Below are 19,736 nucleotides of genomic sequence, written 5' to 3'. Positions count from 1 at the left end.
TGGCTGCCAACAAATGCATCTTCACCGACTGGAACATTAATGAGACCTGGATCTGTGCTCTCAATGCCTTGTGCACTGCAAATGGCAAAGGCTGGGTCTCCTGCTGGCTTTAGAAATTACTGCATTTTAGCACAGAAAACATTGGAATGATTGATTTTTTTTTTTAACAGCTGTAAGTGGAAGTAGCTGAAGGCACTTCAGGAGAGAGTTGCCTTCAAAATTTTGGCCTGCCAAACCAATTGCTATTAAGAATAATCTTCCTGTGATAGATTTAGAGTTATGTGGCCATATCTGTGTCCTGGCCAACTGGCCCCTGCCACTTTTAGCTTCACTTTTAGAATCAGAAGCAGTTGGAGTCAGGAAGCATAGTTAGAAATGCTTGTGTCAGCAATTACCATTTATCCTGTTTTCAAAAAGCAAATGTCGAAAAAAGTCCCTGTAACTCCTAAACCCAAGACAGCATATATTAAAAATATGCTCAGAGATGCATCACAATAATAAACAATGAACAGTGAAAAACAGTCTAAGCCCCTGCTGGTTGTTCACAGCAAGACATGGAAGTCATTACTGAAATAGTGTAAAGACTGTAGACCCAACAAGGTGAAGATATTGCACTCCTTGGCTTTTAGAGAAATACTAAGTCATATTTGGTCCTCACAAATACACCTTAATTTGGGAAGGTGAGTAGGTAAAGTTTACTAAAATAACACTCCATTAAGCAGTTTATCTACAACTGCTATTTTCCTTGTCACTTCCCTTTCAATAGCCAAAATTGCCTCTTAAGGAAAGACAGGTTACCTCTCACTGCATAATTCTGAGAACTAACTCAAAAGACTGTCACATTGCTCACATATCACTCACAGGAAAAGATTTTCCATGACATAGTTGTAATCAGTTCGACTGCTGTCTGGCAAGAAGCATGCCGCGAACACAATGATAGCATTCAGACCATCACCATAGTATCCTGTGGAAAAAAAAAAAGAAAACACATTTTTATCTTTGTCAAAGGCTTTTAACAGGATATATTTTTTTAAATCCTGTAATAAAGCTTCTATGTCTACTGCTGAATCATCTTAGAATGCTTCATACCAAATGTTTGAAAATGTATTAACTGTCATGAAGTGATAAGGAACTTGGATAGTCAGCTAAAAAACCACAAATAGCACAACTACTAGTAAACTTTTTATAGTGACCTGCAAAAAAGTGTTCTAAGGCTTCTACTTCTGGTTCATTGTAGCTCTGTGGCAATCATGTACTAAATGCTCACCTCAGACTGAGGAATAAGGGGCTAAAGAAAATAGTTTACGTTTGTTGTCCTGCATAATTTGAATTATGTTTGGCAAAGTCTTGCAGTCCAATCTCAATGGGTATGTGCAGCTCCAATTGCTTTAGAACATTACAATTATGACTGCACTCCACTGTCCCTTAAAAGCTCCTGGGGATCAGTTAAATCCTTTATTTCAAGTTCTGTATAAATTACTTTTTAATCTTCAATACTCCAGTTGTCCAATACTGGCATTCTCTGGGCTGCATCACTGTCTAATGATAGCTGTTAATCTTCAAAGCTGTAACACTACCAGTCCAGGACCCAGCACTGTTGCTTATTATCCAAAAGATTATGCTTCTTTTTCATTATGGGTTAATGTTGGCTAATCTTCTCCACAACCCTTTGCAGCTGCCATGGATTTTCTGCATTTATCTTAAATAACAAATAAAAAATACTCCTGCATTTCAGTTGAAATTTCTGCTTAAAGGATACGTGCAATAAGGGGGGAATTTATAAAGACGCCATAGGAATGGCTGTAGGTAGATAGCACTAGCAATGCAGAGACAGAAGACAGAGCACTCAAAAAACTTTCGAGTCTAGAAAAAACAGATACTATGGGAGAGATTATAATATTTGTGAAGGAAGCTTCAATTGCCCTCAGGAACATGTTTTCATGACAAAAATGAAAGGCTAATACTAACACTTAAACAACCTTTGCAAAAGGAGATTTTTAAGACTTTTACAATGCTTTCTGGATACTAGAGAGCAATATCCAAACCTAAAGTGCTTTTGGAACTCAAGTCCTGTTTTCAGCACATATTATTATTCAGCTAGATTATTTGGAATTGTGTTAGTTTTGGCTGGCAGAGAGTTAGCTTTCTTCACAAGGGCAAGCATGGGGCTGCAGTTTTGATTAGCACTGAAATCAGATGGCTGATAATATAGAGATGTTTTTGTTATTGCTGTGCAGTGTTCACAAAGCACCAAGGCCTTTTCTGCTTTTCATACTGCCCCCCATCACTCAAGAGAGGAGGATAAGGATCCACAAGAACTTGGAAGAGGAAGGGGACACTGCCAAGACTGACTACAGCTGACCACAGGGATATTCTAGACTATATGGTATCGTGCTCAGGAAAGGAAGAAGGAGGAAGTGGGAAGGAACATTTGGAGTGATGGCCTCTATCTTCTCAAGTGTTTTGTGTGATGAGGACCTGCTCTCCTGGAGATGGTTGAATACCTGCCTGTCTTTGGGAAGTAGTGAATGAATTTCTTGTTTTGCTTTGCTTGTGTGCACAGGTTTTGCTTTATGTATTAAATTGTCCTTATTTCAACCCAAGACTTTACTCATTTTTACTCTTCTGATTTACCACGTGGGAGTGAGTGAGTGACTGAATGACTGACTGACTGTGTGGGGCTTGGCTGCCAGCTGGGTTTCTACAACAACAGGAAAACACAGTATTTCTCTCCCTCTCAGGTTTACAAATAGGGAAATAAGGAGGACATTTCCTTCTTTCCATAAATTTAATAAAATTCTAAAAGACTTTATAAGAAAGCAATCTGTCCAGCTGGCAGGCACGGGAACTTGGCAGTCAGAGAGCATTATGGCAGGTGCATCCACTAAATTACACAACACAGTCTGCAGTTCATGGTAAGCAAAACAATTATGTGCAGATGCTAACTAACAACACACAGAAGAAAAATCCACAGATAAATCTAAGCCACTTTTTCTCAAACATGCTTGAATAGAAGTAATGTTCAGCCTAGGGACAAGTGTATTTTAATTCATTACTAAAAGCCAATATAAGCCATTTGCCCAAAATCTCAGCCTAAGCAAAGAAAAAGATCTCCAAAAAATTTCTCCATCAGCATATATTGAAGACAATCTCAAACCTAGGCTGCCAAATCTACTCTCCCCCTTCCTATTCTGTGGCTACCACCTAGATTCTGCATTTGCTGTTGTCTGTCATTTGATAGGGAGGAATGTTCTGTAGATCTTTGAGTCATACAAAAATGCTTAACTTGACTTCCTATTGACTAATTTTAGTCAGAAACTATTATTATTCTTGAGATTAAAGAAAAGATTCCTGCCCTCTAAACACTCCACTTAACTATTGCTAAAGGGAACTTAATATGGAATGGGCCTTGTTGCCAAACTGTTCGAGTTGTCTGAAGTTTCCACATTAGATACAACAAAATGATTTTGTTTCCTTGTCTTCAATCTGCCACTTCATAAACACAGAATTTAATCCAATCCTTAACTTACTCTGATTTGCCTAGATATCAGGAAGAATGTTCAGTTTAGGCACAGCAGGCTGAAACTAATTGTTATATCTTATACTGTTTATTTTACAATGACTAATGCTATTGACTAGTAGCAAAATACCTTTTCAAAAGTAAAAAAAACTAAATGCTCTTTATCTTAGATTGGAATGATCTAACAAAACAACAGACATGTAAAATTTGAATATTATTTCATACTGAAAGTTGAGCTGAATTACCTAGTCTCCCATTAAAAACTTATTTTTCAAAAAAGCTGATATAAACATAAACTTCGACATCTAATAGGAAATATACGTGTTTTTACCACAAATGCATATTGACTAGTTAACAGCACATTAAAAGATATAAATAAGCAACATTAGCAAGGCCCAAAAATATTCTGTGTTTGTTTCCTAAATTAAGCCATCTGGGTATGTTTGCTAAATTGTGTCTGAGGTGTCATCACATTCATAAACTTCTGATGATGGTAGTGTTGTAGTAGAAAAATGCTTGGAGACCTAAACATCTTTCTTATTTCCGGTTAAACCTTTTGTACACTGGCCACCATGAATACCTGTAGGCTAGCATTTAGCTGCTTTTAATGTAAAAATTAACTATCATTTATTTATGTAATTTTACCAGACAGAGGCTCAACACTGAAAACATTTAAACTTCAATATTCTAGTATCTTTAACTGACACTGCAGATCAACAATACTGTGACAAAAGCATCCTCATATAAACTCATAAATCTTACCTCTGAGATTACCATTGCCTGCCTGAGTTTTTGCTGGAATAAAACAATTAATCTTAACCTAATACCTTGCTTAACAGATAGCAAGGAGTGTCCCCCAAAAATACAGAATCCAAGGATAATGCAAATCGGCTACACCAAGGAAAAGGCACTCAGAGTAATACTTACCCATTTGAATTAATTCATACCAAAGTGCACTAGTTCCACTGAAACTATAAATTATCTGAGGAAGTTGGGAAGGAGATAAGCAAAAGAGAAAATATAGCAAGCACATGGGGCCATTTTCCTACTTTAATGTTTTCTTTGATATGTCATTTAATAGTTATTAACAAGTTATAAAATGTCCCATAAACCAATTCCTGGTGAAATGCTGCTGACAATTATAAATGGCAGAAAAATAGCATAAGGTGAGTAGCCCGATGAATGGAAGCCCCAGGGAAAATATTTTTTCTTTTGCCATTCTACTTGTTTAGATCTGTGCAACTACATAATTCATTCAGCAAATCACAGAGCATTATACTTCCTCACACAAAAGGTTTTGTCAAAACTCACTAAATAAAGTTTTCAAAATTATATTTTGCTGTAGGACAAAAGCTTTTTTCCTTCTCCAAGACAGTTTTACCCGACAATGACCAGACTGTTCCTGACATATATATGTCCATATGCTGCTTCCAAAATAGCTTTAAATTTAAAATTCTTATTAGTCATTGCCACATTGAATTAAAGCCTGGCCTGATTTCAGCCAATGCTGAAAAATAAGTTTTCTCTCTCCTTGTCAATATGATAATGGAACAAAAATAAAAATAAATCATGATCAATAAAGCATGAATTTTTTACATCAATTTAAAAAATGCTTACAGCTGCTCCTACCTCCATGTGAAATTACTTTTTTGTATGGTTCAATGACTTTCATATCAATTCGCTGTTCTTGTTCTCCAATAACCACCGTTCTCCATAACCTGTTGTCCTCTCTCTCCTCTTCAGCAGAGTACTCAGGAATTGATTCAGACTCCTCCTGGGATGCATCCTTAGCAGCAGTCTGCTCTTCTGAAAAGGAGAACTGTATATTACCTCTTTCTGTTAAAGCTCTAAATATTTTTGCCATTACATACATTTGAGATGGATGACTGAAATTAACTCCATTTTTACACTTCTGGTATAAGTAAGAGCAGAATGACACATATTTGAAGTAAAATGTCCTTTCGAAATTCTGTCTCTGCAGTCATAACACCAGAAATTTGAAGTGCAAGTCAGTAAGTGAGGTAACAGCAAACCAAGAGTGAGATACAGAATCACATACACAACAGTACATAAAAAGCTGCAGGCATTGTATTTGAAAATACTCATGAGATCTATGAGAATTAAGAATAAACTCAAAAAAGTAATTTTAATTGACAAGAACTAAAAACCACAATGTTTCACAGGTGCCATTAAACACTTAATCAAAGAGGCACATCTGTAGATAACCCAGCACTTTCTATGTGTTGGGCTATCTATAGATGTGCCTCTCTGATTAAGGCTTCTTCTTGAATTACTCATACAAATCAAAGTATATGATCCTCAAAACACACTAGTTTATCATAATAATTTAAAAAGTTATTTATAAAATCAAGAATATGATAGTATACTGTACGTATACCATATATATCTACACAGAAGCTACAGGCGCATATGCATAAATGTACTATTACTTTGTAAAACTGAATTCTCCATTAAATCCTACCAATAATTTCACCAAATCTGTTACAAACACCAAGTTTCTCTGAACCCACAAAACAAAGCTTCTAAAGAAGGTATGTTGAGCACATATTTATTGCTACAACAGGACTAACAAAGTCTGATTTTCTACCGCTGCCTGTCTTGTGTTTTCTGTCCCTAATACAAAACATTATTACAGAATTATACTGGCAGAAGGTGCCCCTCTCTGAGGTAGATTTTCTCATGTGTAATGAAATATGAGTCTACAAACAATTCTCTACCTAGTTCCTGCCTGATGGAATCCTGAAAGAAAGGAGGAGTATTTCACTTCTTTCCTTACTGTCTAACTAGCCAAAGAGTTAAAAATATACTCAAATAAAAGTGTATTAATGATTGAAACAGGTATGGAAAATCAAGAATATATACACATGCAACTATAGTGTGACCATGTAAGCCTTTTTTTCCCTAAAGAACTCCAAATGAGTGTGAGGAGATCTAAAGTTGGAAAACAGAACAGTCTGACAAAAAGTGGGTTTTTTTAAAGTATAGTATACCAAATTGGTTTAACAGTTGCTGCTGAGCAGATTCTGTGATACTGGGAATAAGCTTACAAAATGCATAACCCACTACCTCCAAACCCAGGTATCTTAATGCAATTTTGTATGTTGTCAGTTTTGCAAAGGTACTGTTAGTAGCAATATGAAAATTACATGCAAACAGTCAATTTATGCAAACTTTGATAGGCCCTTGCAGGGCAGCCCATTCCTGTAAGGATACAGGGTCTCCACAGGACACTCTTGTGCAGCTCAGGTACTTTTAGAATAGACAGATGGGATTAGCCTAGGAAGACTGTCAGGTCAGTTCATTCCTTGTGAAGAACAAAGAACATGACTAAGACAGAGAAGTGTAGCTGGCAGAACAAACTTTAATTAAAGAAGCTGGGCTATGTACATGGCTGACCAATGCTGAAATTGGGGTTTGATTTTTTTTTTTTTTTAATTTTTTGGCTTGGTGAAACTTAAGACGATAAAAAATTACTAAAACCTTGATAAAACTTACAATGTTGAAATTGGACACATGAATTATTTTTTAATAGAAATGGCACTAGATTGCCTATTCCTGATGAAGTACCTCTCCTTTACTGCCTGGAGTGTTGATTTTGCAGAGGAAGATGCACTAGTGTGAAATTCAGAAAGGAAATTATATCTGCAGAAAAAATAATAAACATTCCTACTTTATAAATATGTTGATTGGAGAGTAGGCCTTCACTGATGCCTATATATGGTTTTCAGAAATGCAATTTTTATGTCATCTAAAGCAATGATCATAAAAAGCTCATTTCAGAAATTAGCATGGCTTGTATAGGGAATGTTGAAATGTATGGTATTAGTGGCTAAAAAGCCCCACCCCATGAAACTGATGATCAACCAATCTCTGAACAAGTCAGGTGCTAGTTCAAGACAAGTACTTTAGTATTTCTGCTCTCATCTTTGATGCATATTGCAGTTATGATAATTGTTCTTCACCATTCATTTGAAAAAAATGGGTCTCAGTATTACTTAGAATACAGAGATATTTTTCATCATGAGCAAACTCCTGAACCATGGTGACAGTCTTGCTTTTCTCAGTTGTCTTTTGTAGTTCAAAGGGACCTTCAACAGTCTGATCATGACAAAAGTCACTGTTCTTTCTGGTCTCAGCAGTTATGTTTTTCTCAGTATTTACTTTTCTGGGATTGGCAGCAGTTAGAAATATTATATTGTGGGAGATGGGTAACATCATGATGAGCGCATACCAGCTAAGTAGAACACAGAAGTACAAAGATAACAAAGGCTATTTACCATGCAAATAAGCCATTCTGCACTGGTTCTTATGATTATAATCTTAACTATCAAATTAACACACTATATATATCGCAAACTTCTTTTATTGCTGGCTTATTTTGATAAAATGTTGATTTTTTTTTTTTTTTGTCTTTTCTACTCTTTTCATGGCTCATCTCAGTGGAAGATATTTTTACTATTAACTATCTAAAATAAAACTACACAACCATATAAATGTCACCAAAACTAGAGGGACCCTGAGCTCCTCACTTAAGAGTTTGGGGAAATTGGTCTAACTTTAAGAACCAAACAAATCATCACATTTAGAAAGCACAAAAAAAAAAACACTGGGAGGAAATGCCACTGCTACTAGAATCACTGGATTTGAATTTAATTACTTGAAGGCTTAAAGGAAACATCTGTTCTACTGCAGACAAGAGACTTTTTCTCTCACATGGTGGCCACAACAGTCTAAGCATGTGAGCTTCTGTGTGTCTGTTAGTTTTACCTTCACTATAAAATCTTCCAACTATCAAGCAACTCATCACCACACTCTGCATCTACACATAAGGAAATCAGCCTCCTCATGAAAAGTAACATTAGAGATGCTAATGCATGATTGAGTACACACTAATGCCTCCTCGGCAATACCACTTAAAATGATGTAAGTGTTCTTGTACGCTCCAGTAACCTCACTAGCATTAAGGAAAGTAAATGCATGGGAAAATTCAGTTTGAACTGATTCATTTTAAAAGTTTATTTCTGCTCTTGGTTGTAAAACGTTCACACTTGTTTTCCCCTCTAATAAATTGTGATCTGTTTGTATCTACATCAGCAACTACAGTTCTTACATGTTTATGTTTTATAAGGTAAGAGCAAGGAATAGGAAATGCCCTATTTTGAACATCATGAAACTAAGTAAACTGAGTAAAACTTCTACATCATATTTCTCTAAGAGAAAATCATTAATACATGAAGAAAGAGTGAAGTTCTCATTGCACACTTTAGGGTGCATCTATATTGTACAGTTGCTCTGCTGAGAAAGGACATTAAACTTAGTGGAACAACAAATTTTGTTCTGCCATCACCTGAGCTAGCTTTATTATGCCATCTACATACCTTCCATATCTCAGCTTTCCAACCATGGGAGTAAAAAGTAGACCTTTTTTCCTAACAAAAGACCTCTCAAGCACATTGTGTTTACCTCACTTATATATTGCAAGATCTTTGGTGCAGCCAACATATTTTGCACAAAATTATATTCTTATATATGACTGACATAACTGTTATTTAGAGCTGGACTGAGCTGCAAGAAACTGCAGTTAGCTACAGCATTCTCTACAGCAATAGTCAGCTGCTCTCTCCTTGAACAATTGTTTTCAGACAAGTCCTATGGTACTGGACAAAGACAGGACTTTGAATTTCATTCTCCCTAGGTAGCTGCTCTTACTTTATTAATTCAGCTGTACTACTTCTTTCTGCACTCTGAATAAATAGAAAGATAATACTATACACAGGAGGAAAAATACCTGGATGCCTAGCATTGATGAGCCCTACATTTACAATCTAGAATATTACCTTGTCCAGCGTATTCAAAAGAGTCAGCTTCATCAGGAGTGTCAAGGTCATCTACATTAATGTCAATTTCATCAGGTGTATCCAAATTATCATCAGACAGTATAGACCCTTCACTCTGGTCCAATGAGAGATTGATGTTTGGAGCAGTGAGCTTTATCCTTCTGGGTTGGGACCCATTAAGATCAAGAGAGTTGGGAGGTTCTGAATAAAAGGGAAAAAAAACAAAAAAGAGAAAAATAACTCAATCTACGCCACATACAATTAATCTCCAAGGTACTCAAAAACTACCTTTAAACACAATTTTCGTAACACCATGACATTTAAAACTATCTAACACAATACATAAATATTAACATTAATGTCTAATGAAATAAAACAAAAATCTACAGGCACAGGAAATGTAGTTCAGAGCTCTTAAATTATGCTAAATCCAGATTCACTTTTTTGCAATCATCAGACAAAAAATAAGTTTTGAACATGCTTAGGCCCACAATATTTAAGAGTTTAAAGGGCAAATACAAATAATTTGAGTTATGAATCAAGACATTGCTGAGTCCTGGGAAAATTAGTGTGAGTTAAAAACCATTGGAAAGATTTATTTTCTTATGCACTCAGAGCTATTTACAAATACTTACATTTTTAGCTTTAATTATAGAATATCTTACTCAGTACAATAACAAATAAAAAAATCTCTGAGCCTCTTAATCAGTCCTAAATAGAAGTAGTATTCAACAAGACAAGAGCTAGATATACCTCTGCTCTTTGCCTCTGCCTTGTATGGCACATTTCAAGTTGTTCTGTCTCACTTAGTTCACTCAGACAGAAGTCAATTATAAAATAAATAATACAGACTACTAAAGCTTTGTAAGGACAAAACAAGTGGTAACAATGCCCAAGAGAAAATGTCACACTATAATTATCACTTCTCAAGTGAAGAAGAAAATTGACTAAATAAAGCAAACTCAATGTTTTTTTCTTTTTAACACTGAACTGGTTCTTTACCAGCACAGAAATATCATTCTCACAGCATAATTAAAGGCCACAGGAATAAGATACAATTAAGAAAATGAGCAAGAGCTTCTCTCACCAGGTCTCATCTCCGTAGAACTGGGGCTTAATACACCCTCAGCTAAGGGGATGTCCATTCCCACATCCTCTTGTACCAACCTGAGAGGTAAATACAAAGTAAGATCTTAAAGAGATGTACAGCTCATGATCTTATACAGAACTGAAATTTCCTCCAACACAGCCAGTTCAGAACTTTGGTTACAAAACAGCAATATTGCAAACAGCAATATTTCTCATTTTACACAAATGAAGTTGGTCTTTGGCTATCCAGCAAATGGGAGACACCATTGCAAGGAGCTTCAGCTACTCTTTGTTAAACAATATATTCATCACTGTATACACAGTTACTATATAGTAAAAATGAGTAGGTTTTCCCTTTTTTGGTATCATGTGTATCTTACAGCAATTCTGACCTAAACCAGTAATACTGATGCAGGTGATCTGTCACACTGAAAAAATTCAGAAAGCATAAAAGTGAAAACCAAAAACACATTACAGATTTTCAAAGAGTAAATTGTTCCAAATATCTTACCTAGACTCCATTTTTAGGAAGATACTAAGAAATTACATTTAACATATATATGTATGTACATACAAGGGTTTATACTTTGGTTGGAAAGAATAGAATTTTGGTACTGTCATTCAAACTATTTATTTGTGATATTTCTTACAGCTTTATCAGACCAAATGGCAACTGGACCTGCACAACCTTTGGAAATTACTGGAGGAAATTATTTGATAAGAAATATTCAAAGCTGTGTGAAGAGTAAAGGAGAGCAGGACAGTGAAATGTTCGGCTTTCTATATTAAAAAGAGACACTTTTCTCTGCATAAAACAAAAAAAAAGTTTAAGAATGACAATCATCTTTTCCTTTGTATCAAAAGAGCACAACTGAGTTTTCTAAACTCTATGCCTACAGAAACAGTGACAATTACAATCTGAAAGCAATTTCCCACAAGTAATTAATTCACAAATTTAGAGCTGTGTAACATTTTTGCAATGCCCAGAACAGAATTATCCTAAATCATGATGTTTCTATGATTACCTTAAGCCTACTTTTCTCTCTGTGGCATCTTCTTTTTTTTTTTTTCAACACGTGTACTTGAGTTGGAATTGTTGCTTTCTTGAGGCTTCTTACACTTCCACAATAGAAATTAGAAGTATTTTTCCGCTTTCAATGGGACTATTGCAGCTGACTTAAACCAGAATTTTTATCATACTTGTGAAGAACAGTACATTTCTAGGTATTAGAAGCTATATGTGAAACACTTGTTTGAATTTCTTATGAAATTCAGCTTCAAGCATTATACTCAAAAAATAGCCTTACTACTGGATTACAGTTAAACAGCATCAGAATTTGTTGGAGAATTCATAACTTCGTTTTGTTGACACAGTGCTTTTAATGTCAAAAACCTGTACTTTTCATATTGGGTTATTAAATTTGGAAAGACTCTCTGGTCCTACAAGCACTGGGTCAAAGCAGGCATTTAAAAAGTCCAGTTGGCAAAAGGATTGCTGATGCAAGGTTCTCCATTTTATCTTTAATTATATAAAATGCTATTGCCTTTCAGAAGCTTTTTTTAGCAGAGATTAGATTTCCTGGTTTGTTTTTGGTTTTTTTGTTGTTTTTTTTTTAAATTGTGTCAGGTTCTCATGTACTATAAAAACCAGCCAACAGGCTTTTTGGAGAAGAGAAAGTCTGCCTTGGGAGCTAGCCTTATTTTTCCCAATCCTCTGTGCTTTACCCAAAGACATTAAAGATTCCTTGCCAGACACATACACCATAGGTTCAGTGAAAGTTCTTCATTTTCATATGCCACAGTCAATATTTCTCTCATAAATTAATGGGCAATACAAGCATATTTACAATAGTATTTAAATGTCTGTGATATTGTGCCCCAGCCTATGGCTTCAGAATTGCTGTCACTAAGAGAGTAACGACAATATGGATAAAGATTGCTTCTACAGACACAACTTCACATTTTCTGATGGATTTTGAGCACGCGTTATGCTGAGCAGCTCAGCACCTTGCAGAGTAATTTCTGGGTGTGCAGAAGCTCTCAACAGACCTCAGCAGGAACACTGATACAAGAAGTCAGACTCCAGAAACTTTAAAACAGGCAACTACCTCCTCTCCCTTGCCCACAGACTACTTCACATGCTTTCAAAATTCTGGCTTATAAAATTCCTTGCCTTGCCATAAGGATGCAGCTTATAACATGGATGATGTGGACAAAAATATTAGAGAAAGAGAGGTACATTTTTTAATCTCCTTTTAATGAATGCTTCTATTGAAAAAAAAATTAAGTTACTTTAGAAAGCACATTCTAATCAGGTATGATTTACTGGATTGATAAAAAATGGATCTTGGAACACAGGTCAAACTCAATTAAGGTTTTTTGTGTCATAAATGACTTCTTTTATGTTGTACACAGACCAGTCATTTAAGGATCAGCTGCACTGGGAATCAAGTTACTGATTATTTGCTCTGATATTCAGGTCTACGATCTTGTTCAGAAGCAAATGAACTCCCCTCATTTCTCAAAGGTGGATCAGAGACAGATACCAAATTCATTTGAAAGGAGGAGAGGCAAGAGGCTGAAATACTTTCCTTGCGCTTTTTTTGGTTCAGATATCCCTACAGCTCAATGAATTAATAAGCTTTAAAGAATTCTTAATACCCTCTCAAATCAGTATTTCTCAAAATTGAAGTTATCCTTCCTGACTTTTCCAGGTACAGCAGCATTCTGCTATTTTGGAAAGAGCAGCTTTGAATATTCACAGCAATATGTCATAATCCCTATGGGCTGTGTTGCCTCCACCCTTGTGTCATCTGTGATCTATCACCAGTTTTCCAAGTTGCTCTGCAGCTATTATTATCAAGAAGTTAATTTCTTTAGTCTAATACAAGATGTGGTTCCAATGCACTGCTCTGAATAAATACCTACAACACACAGAAGAGATCAACATTAATTCAGTTGCAACTGTCATCACAATTTATTCACCAGCTGGACTTCAAAATGTATACATTTTCTCATTTTCTCTATTCATCATTGCCGACATTTAATCTGAAGTGGAGTCCACAACTGCCAGGCACTTTTCCTAGATAAGTAAATCATGTTTCCTCCAAGTTGTTCCCTTTACAACTCAATAGAAAAATAATTTTATTCTTAACTTTTCACAAGACACCAGAAGTTTTTTAATAAAGTTTCAAAACCTGATGAATTAAAGAAAATACATGGATGAAATCACCTTTCTGCATATTGATACATGCTTGGTTTAGATACTAAATGTGAGAAGAGGGGAGATGAAGTGCAGTGGAAAGGTTATTCAGAGGCTAGATATTCAGGCTTTTTTCATCTTCTCAAATTCCACACATTATACAGGTATACCCTGGTTTTGGACGAAGAGTCCTGCTGACAGTCCACTTTCTCACTAATTTTGCAGAAAAATTGAACTTCATTGAAGAATAATGCAGGAAGTAAAATGTTAGGTACAAAAACAAGTAGGTGAACATAAACTCACTGAATTACTTTTACAGCACACAGGCAGCACAAAGTCCTTCTCCTTTGAACCCATCCTGTCCCCACCCTGTGACACCACTCTTAAGCAAGTACTGAGCCCAGGAGAATAGACAGGAGAGCTTGAGGGACTGGATATGAGAGGAGAGTATTTTCCTTGGGAAGTATGAGAAAGCCCTTGGCATTTATCCAGCAATGCCTGTCCACAGAGGCTCAGCACAGCTGTCTGAGAGTGCCTTAGCATTAAGGAGAGTTAAGTGTTTTGCCAGAGTATGCAGCATCTTGTGTAAACCCATCCCTGGCCTGCCTGATGGGTTTCACATCATTTTGACCCTACCTGGAAGATGTCTAACTTCTTTCAGACAAAACAAGAATTCCTTCCTACTCAGAAGCAATTAAAAGCCTTAGAAGAACCTAAAGCAATCATTCAAACACTCCACAAACTGCAATTTATATGAAGGATGTGTTTACACAAAATGTTTTCTTAATTACTCTATTCCTCTTCAGTTTACAATTTTAGAAATACCTATAAATTTAGAGCCAAAATATGTTACCAAATACATTATTTACAAGGGGTGTTTTGCTATTACCCATCTCTGTAGCTGCTTGTCATGGTTTAAATTGAGCTGGCAACTAAGCATGTCACAAGCACTCATTCACTTTCCCCTACCCAAGGAGGATGGAGTGGAGAATACAAAGTTAGACTTGGGGGTCCAATAAGGAACAATACAATTACTCAACACCCACCATACCACACCAAGCTCCATCCCTGAGCCACAATCAATCCTGCCTTTGCTGGGTAACTCCCCAGATTATACACCAGGCATGATGTTTTATAATCAGCTTGGGTCAGCTGTTCCAGCTATGCTTCCTCCTGGCTTCCTGTGCACCTGCTTGCTTGCAGTCACCAAAACTGTCCTCGACTTATGGTAAGCATTACTTAGCAGCAACTAAAACATAAATGTGTTGTCAAGATTATTCTCATACTGAATCCAAAACACAGCACTGTACTAGCTGAGAAAAAAAAATTAACTCTATGCCAATCAAAACCAAGACACTACTCCAACATTCACCTCATATAAGAGAACAGCAAAACACATTCTGTTATCACAATCAAATACTTGATATATTATTTCATTTTTGAAAAAGAAACTGTTTTGCATTTATATCCAAACAGCATATCTTTTGTGTTCTTTCACAGGGCTCCAAACCTGTGGTTTGTAATTTCTGCGCCATTTCAGCTCAGAAAAGATATTACAGGTTTATAGACCATCACTACAACAGCATTTTTTTAAAGAACAGCAAATGTCTACCTCCTACTTTTACTACTTGGAGTACTCAGAGAAGAAAGTCAGTCTGTCCATCATCTTCTAATTGTAGATGTAAGTCCATAAACTGTTTTAACTGAGGTGTGTTATTTCTGAGACCTTTAACACTACTAGACTAATAACAAATCCTAATATAATCTATATGTGTTTGAGTTTTGATGCTTATCGTTCAGGTTACACAGGTAGCAATGTTCTGCAAAGTCAGAGAAATGCTGGACATACTTTAGTGTTGCAGTGTGTTGCAACTGGCTTCATCCATCGTGCCCAGGGAGGGTGCAGCTACCAGCACCAGGCATGGGAACAGTCTCCATTTCAGAAACCTTGAGAATCCATTTATTACCCGCAGGGAGGAGGGAGGGATGGAGAAGAAAGACCAGGCAAAGGCAGGGTCATGGGGTTTTATAGGGTATTGCAGGGGTGGAGTTAAGGTTCGGGTCAAGGGAGAAGTTATTAGTAACACAAGAGAGGTAAGATCAAATTCCTTCCTGTCACTTAGGAACAGAAGGCATCCCACACTTCACTATAAACTGTATCTACAGCCAAAAGGAGATGCTTTAGGAAATACAGTGTTAATATATGAATTGCAGAAATAAAAACTGACAAGATAATGGGCTTTAGTGTGAAGAAACTTTGATGAAAATACACAGGAAGAGACAGAAAGAAAGCAAGAACATTAGTCCCCAAAAACCCAAGTGGACTGTGCACTAAGAGATGAAGAAACCCATTAATAAATGTACCCACTAAACCCAAAATTACTTCCTGTAACTAGTCCTCTGCTACAAAACTTCCAGACAAAAACCAAGAATTTATGCAGATACCTATTCAGAGATAAAAGAGACTGCAGAGTGATTTTTTTAGGTTCAGCAGAATTAATGATCCCTAAACTGTAGAACAGTATGTGACAAATCAAAGTGACATACACTGTGCAAGATTTAGTCAGTATCAGTCAGAGATTATGCTTCAGCTCTATCCATATACCAAGAAAATGAGTCTATTGGAAGGAATACACTCCAGGATATCTGAGACTATAAAAAAGTAATTACTTTTATTCACAGCTGTGTAAAATAATTATACTGTATACAGGTGACTTATAAAATTAATTAATTTTATACCCTCCCAAGACCTGAATTTCTAACCACGTTAGAAGTTAACAGTGTTTCTATTGCTATTTATTTTGTAGCTCTTAATCACAAATTAGTTTAGGAAAAATCTATAGACTGAGCACTAAAATTTATGCATAGTATGCAACTTTTATTCCCATATCTGTATGGAAAGGAAAAGAAAATAAAAAAGCTGTGGTGGTTTGTTTCAGCCAAAAGGTTTATTACTCAAACATCTGTGCAAATGCTAAGTCATCATTGTCATACTGTTTGCTGCCTAGTAGATTACATGCTCATAATCATATTTTACAGAAATATATGCCATTTATGAATGCCACAGAATAAGCCATTACTAAATATTAGCAAAAATCATAAGTTTCTTGGTTATTATACTTCAGTTTTCAAGTGCTAACATTTTGCTACATTTTCCGCAGGGGAGTTGAATGAAAAAGTTAGGCATAACAGTAAGAGGTAATATTCTTTCTGTAGAAAAATCCTTATACAGCCACAAGATTTGAAAACATGTTAAAATTCTCACTTAAAGGCATTGAATAAATTTTTAACCATTCTTTATTAAAACATTTCCTAGTCTCCAATCAAATTCATTTTATCTGTTTATCTACCTATCTTTTCCTTGTTCCTCTTTTTTAACTCATAGTACAAACCTCAGTTTATTCCAGGAAGCCAGTCATAGTGGTAGGCTCTCCTGGCTTCTCATATCAGCTTAAGACTGCTAAAAAGAAATTTGCTGTTCTTAAGCATATGCTGCTTTTACTGCTGCTGGGCACTGTCTGTCCTGACCTTTTGCCAGCTCCCTCCCTGTGTCACAGCACAAGAGAAACAGGAAAAGCCATGGAGGGATGTAGAGAGCCATAAAGGGACAAATCCAAGCAAACAGGGATAATGAATTTCACTAGGCTATTTCATCAACCTCTATGTACATGCCCATGGATCAGGAAGGCCTATGGAAGAGATCCAGGACTCCAGCCTTCTTCAATTATATGTGACTCACGAAATAAAAATACATCTTAATATAAGATGAGGGAAATTCAAGTTCCAAACCTACATGTCGCGCTGAAATGGGGACTTAGAAATGCAAGCCACACTGATGATGCCAGCAGCAGGTTCCAGAGTCTCCAAAACCACATTAACAACATCATGGCATGAACATGGACAGGAGACAGTTCTTAGCGTGGTGCTTTTGGAAAGCATCCATATAACAGCACTGTCTCCAACTATGCCTCTTACAGAGAAATGGTGAAGCGGCTAGGTTCTTAATATTACCATTTTAATAATATTGTATTAAGACAATATTCTCTGTGCAAAAGCAGAAAGTTTCATGTCACTTAACATCTATTTCTTTGCTTAGCATTGCACTTCTATAACATCACACAGTTTTGCCCTAAGAGCAGGGGTTGCTCTCTGTTAGGTGCCTAGATCAATGCTCCTTTATCTTTACTGAAACAACGGAAAATCACCAGAATTAACAACACAAAGATGGGTGTTCCTCCATCAATACTGAAAGATCACAAGGTCTGGCAATAGGCTGTGTAGGTTCAAAGCAATATCAGCATTTAGAAAGCACGTTTCTGATCTCTTAATAAATGTTGTTAGTATTCTACAGATAATATTCCATCTATCTAGATGATCTGTTAATCAACAACCACTCCTGAAATTATTACATTACAAATGAATGCAACATGGTAATGCCAGCAGAGAAAGTAAAAATTAAATCAATCTGATTCAAAAGATCCATAAGTATAACCTGAAAAGACATTTTCTTTTTCAATTATATTTTTAAAATGTACTAAGATGCCAGAGACCTGATTCCTACCTTCCACTCTCATTGAGTAATTAATTATTCCCTGAGAAAACCCTTTTAGTTTTCCTAACTTTTAAACCAATTTATCTTCCTGAATGTGTGGCTCACAGTGATCATTTTCCTGCCATACTGCGCTGTTAGGACCAACCATCAGAATACCTGCAGCTCCAAATGATGTAACTGGCATGTCAGAAGCACTTGAAAAAGCAGGGTGCACATTCTACCCAGTGCAGCCATCTGCACTTTCAGGAAGTATGCTAATAATTTGAGAGTAGTTAACAAGGGAGAGGTTACAGGATCAGAAGCCAAAAAATCTTTAGGAAGTTTTAAATTTTATACCCCACTGGACTTGTCTATTCTCCACTGGACTTGTGGGAAATCCCCTCCAATTATAACAATCAAGCACATTTGTTTCCAAATGAAAACATGCAAAAATGCCTCACTTAAAATGCTGCTCTTAACCATTATTCATAACCATTAGTTCTGAAACGGAGCTAGTACCTGAAGTTCAGTGGCTATTGCTCTTTACCACTTGGTTTTTCCACAATATTGGCAATTTCTTGCATTGCTTAATAGACTTATTCTCTGCATGTCCAGACGATGACACGCACAGCGCTGATGGTACTTATTACCATCCTAAACTAGGCTGGAACAAAATGCTTTAACAAAGCATCTTGCAACAGGTGAAGTATGTCTTACCCACATGGTAAAATGTGATGATGACTTTTACAGCTGCTAATTACAAATTCACTTAACATCAAGATGTACAGTTGTTTGTTTTTTTTTTAATACATCCATTAAAGCATTAGCATTTTTCTAACACTCTTCTGATTTCAAGCTCAGCTTTTGGACAATATGTTGATAGACAAGAAAAGATACATGGCAAAATTTTTTTTATATTGTATGACTTCTATCTTTTCCTCCCCTCATACTGCTTTTCTCTGGTCCTATTTATCATCTCATTCCATATCGTCAAAATATTTCTATTTCCTCAATACCTTAAATATTGTGAAATTCTTTGTTTTCTCTTCTCACATGTGTGTCACTGTACTGCCAAATGTCTCGGTACAGTCTTTTCCATGTTACTGTATCAATGATTTCACAACTTACAGTGTTCAATGTTATTATAATTCAGATGCCTAGCTGACATACTACAAACTTACTAAAATATCCTATCGGGTATAAATTGGTAACTGAAATCAATTCCCATCCATACTAGGAAATTATCAGCTTGGGAAAAATACAGAAGTCCCAAACATGAGCCAGGGAAGACTCCTGATCAGGGCACACAAGCTCTACAGAGCAGTAAAACTGGAAAACATTGAAGCCTGCAGCTTGCTTGCTCTGGCAAGAGGTTTTAGGAGCAGGAAAGACTTAGACCCTGCAGCTGGCAGGTCTAAAATGCATGTGTAAAGAGAGATGGGAGATGCAGAAAGCCACCAGTTATCTTCAGAAGCAGAACTCTGTCGCAGAGTTGGAAGTGCCACAAGGAGCAGTAGAAAGATAAAAACCAGTCCA

At 36.3% G+C, this 19,736-nt stretch overlaps 1 protein-coding gene across 14 annotated transcripts in view; it reads right to left on the bottom strand.

Moving 5' to 3' along the window:
- PRUNE2 (prune homolog 2 with BCH domain) overlaps positions 1 to 19,736 on the bottom strand; it is a 177,860-nt gene that overhangs the window by 16,044 nt on the left and 142,080 nt on the right. For all 14 annotated transcript variants that reach the window (XR_014951409.1, XR_014951416.1, XR_014951406.1 and 11 more), the window contains 4 exons: positions 10,466 to 10,545; positions 9,379 to 9,579; positions 5,150 to 5,326; positions 862 to 964 (listed from right to left, as the gene is read on the bottom strand). Coding sequence is in view for 4 of the 14 variants with exons in the window: in XM_085567098.1 (XP_085423224.1) it covers positions 862 to 964; positions 5,150 to 5,326; positions 9,379 to 9,579; positions 10,466 to 10,545 (561 nt within the window). In the remaining 10 variants the exon portion in view is untranslated. The remainder of the gene's footprint in view (positions 1 to 861; positions 965 to 5,149; positions 5,327 to 9,378; positions 9,580 to 10,465; positions 10,546 to 19,736) is intronic.

This window comes from Lonchura striata, chromosome Z (assembly GCF_050655825.1).
Source record: "Lonchura striata isolate lonStrDom1 chromosome Z, ASM5065582v1, whole genome shotgun sequence".
Lineage (NCBI taxonomy): Eukaryota > Metazoa > Chordata > Aves > Passeriformes > Estrildidae > Lonchura > Lonchura striata.
This window is presented reverse-complemented; position numbering and strand designations above follow the sequence as displayed.